A 2,500-nucleotide genomic window follows, 5' to 3' on the forward strand; every position below is an offset into this window, starting at 1 on the left:
AAATGTTTCTCAGAGAATTTTTTTTTTTTTTCGGAAAACTGATGTATGTTCGTATCAGTAGTATATAACATAATTACATGCATACAGACACACACAGTCTTTTTATATCTTTGCTAATGGTATAATTAGTAAAGCATTTGTGTATAATGCATTCTAGTGTTTAATTCTTGTCTCTAAAAAAAACTTCCTATCTAGAAGAGCATATCAAAAAAATCATATCAAAGTCCCACTGATTTCGATAACGTACTTGCAATATTCAATTCGTTTCCACATGTTGAACCGTACTTCTCCATACCTTTCTTTCCAGGCAATTTTAAAGTCGAAAGCTGTTTCAACATAATCTAAAAGTCGGAAGTTGTTTCAACATAATCTAAAAGTCGGAAGTTGTTTCAACATAATCTAAAAGTCGGAAGTTGTTTCAACATAATCTAAAAGTCGGAAGTTGTTTCAACATAATCTAAAAGTCGGAAGTTGTTTCAACATAATCTAAATCGCATCTTCAATGTCCAGGTGATCCTCAGCAGCCAAAAGCACCTGGACAAGAGCCGTGACTATAGCTTCCTACATCCTTGGCTGGGCACGGGTCTCCTCACGTCCACAGGTTCGTGTTGTAGGGAAAGTATGGGCTCGTGAGGTACTCCTGTAGGTACGTCACAGCACTGAAATGTATAGAAAGATGTGAAGAGTGTTTTCTAAGTCATGTAGAGGTGATTTCAAAGAATTTCTCATCAAAATTCCAGTCCGTTAATATGTCTTTAAAGAAAAGATTGACATGCGAGTTTCCATTGTATAGGAATGCTAATCTGCCTCATACAGCGACGGACAGTTCTTCATTGACAATCCTTTCTCTCTCTCTCTCTCTCTCTCTCTCTCTCTCTCTCTCTCTCTCTCTCTCTCTCTCTCTCTCTCTCTCTCTCTCTCTCTCTCTCTCTTTCTCTTTCTCTTTCTCTTTCTCTTTCTCTTTCTCTCTCTCTCTCTCTCTCTCTCTCTCTCTCTCTCTCTCTCTCTCTCTCTCTCTCTCTCTCTCTCTCTCTCTCTCTCTCTCTCTCTCTCTCTCTCTCTCTCTCTCTCTCTCTCTCTCTCTCTCTCTCTCTCTCTCTCTCTCTATCTATCTATCTATCTATTTATCTCTCTCTCTCTTTCTCTCACTCTCTCTTTCTCTCACTCTCTCTCCCTCTCTCTCTCTCTCTCCTCAGGCACCAAGTGGCACTCACGAAGGAAGCTCCTGACGCCCGCCTTCCACTTCAAGATTCTGGAGGACTTCGTGGAGGTTTTCAATCAACAGAGCAGCGTCATGGTCCAACGACTGCAGAAGAAAGCTGACGGGAACACCTTTGACATCTTCCCTTACATCACCCTCTGCGCTCTGGACGTCATCTGTGGTTGGTTTCCGAATCTGGGGTTTCCGAATCTGGGGTTTGTTTCTGAATTTGTGACTGGTTTCCTAAGCCGGGATTGGTTTCCTGATCTGTTTTTACTTTTATAATCCGGGATTGGTTTCCGAATCTGTGTTTGGTTTCCTAATCCGGGATTGGTTTCCGAATCTGTGGTTGGTTTCCTAATCTGGGATTGGTTTCCTAATCTGTGTTTGGTTTCCTAATCTGTGTTTGGTTTCCTAATCCGGGATTGGTTTCCGAATCTGTGCTTGGTTTCCGAATCTGTGATTGGCCTCCTAATCTGTGTTTAGTTTCCTTATCAGTGGTTGAATTCCTAATATGTTGTTGTTGCCCAATATAGGTTTGGTTTCATAATCTGTCGTTGATTTGATCAACTTAGAACAATAAGAGTAGTTTTCCAGTTAACAATTAAGGGATAAACTTCAATATTGCATGAATGTCCCCATTTTTTTTTTTTTTTTTTTTTTTGGGGGGGGGGCGGTTTATGTATCGCTTTTAAGAAAGCAAGATAGTATATGCAGCAATTCGTCAATTTTTGTGTGTGTGTGTGAAAATAAAAACAAAATCACACGGTTGTCATTGTTGCAGGAGCTTAATCTTAGCATATTAAATAGATAATAACTACGGAAGTTTTCAGCTGTATTTATCTTTTTTATTCTCTTATCTACCGAATTCTGTAGATTGCTCAGTCCAATGGGAAGACAAGACAAGCTTAATCTTAATCTCCAGAACAGAGAAGCTTTACAATTCTTTGGAGAAGCAAAAAATCGCTTGGCTGCACGCAAAGTCGGCAAGGGAGTCAAACATAAAACGTAAAATAAGCTACACATTTTTACGTAAATCCCATAATTGTTTTTTTTTTTTTTTTTTTCCAGAGACTGCCATGGGTCGCGTCGTTGGTGCTCAAGCGGACAGTGATTCCGAATACGTGAAAGCTCTTTACAGGTAAGATTTATATTACGAATAAAGAAAGAAAAGAAAGAAAGAAAGAAAGAAAGCTCTTTACAGGTAAGATTTATATTAAGAAGAAAGAAAGAAAGAAAGAAAGAAAGCTCTTTACAGGTAAGATTTATATTAAGAATAAAGAAAGAAAGAAAGAAAGA

The 2,500-nt window shown here is 38.8% G+C and overlaps 1 protein-coding gene across 1 annotated transcript in view; it reads left to right on the forward strand.

The window, feature by feature from the left end:
• Positions 1–2,500, forward strand: part of LOC113820509 (cytochrome P450 4c3-like) — a 10,857-nt gene that overhangs the window by 4,480 nt on the left and 3,877 nt on the right. The window contains exons 5-7 of the mRNA XM_070126247.1: positions 511–601; positions 1,197–1,382; positions 2,273–2,342. Coding sequence (XP_069982348.1) covers positions 511–601; positions 1,197–1,382; positions 2,273–2,342 — 347 coding nt within the window. The remainder of the gene's footprint in view (positions 1–510; positions 602–1,196; positions 1,383–2,272; positions 2,343–2,500) is intronic.

The sequence above is a fragment of the Penaeus vannamei genome, chromosome 10, assembly GCF_042767895.1.
Source record: "Penaeus vannamei isolate JL-2024 chromosome 10, ASM4276789v1, whole genome shotgun sequence".
Lineage (NCBI taxonomy): Eukaryota > Metazoa > Arthropoda > Malacostraca > Decapoda > Penaeidae > Penaeus > Penaeus vannamei.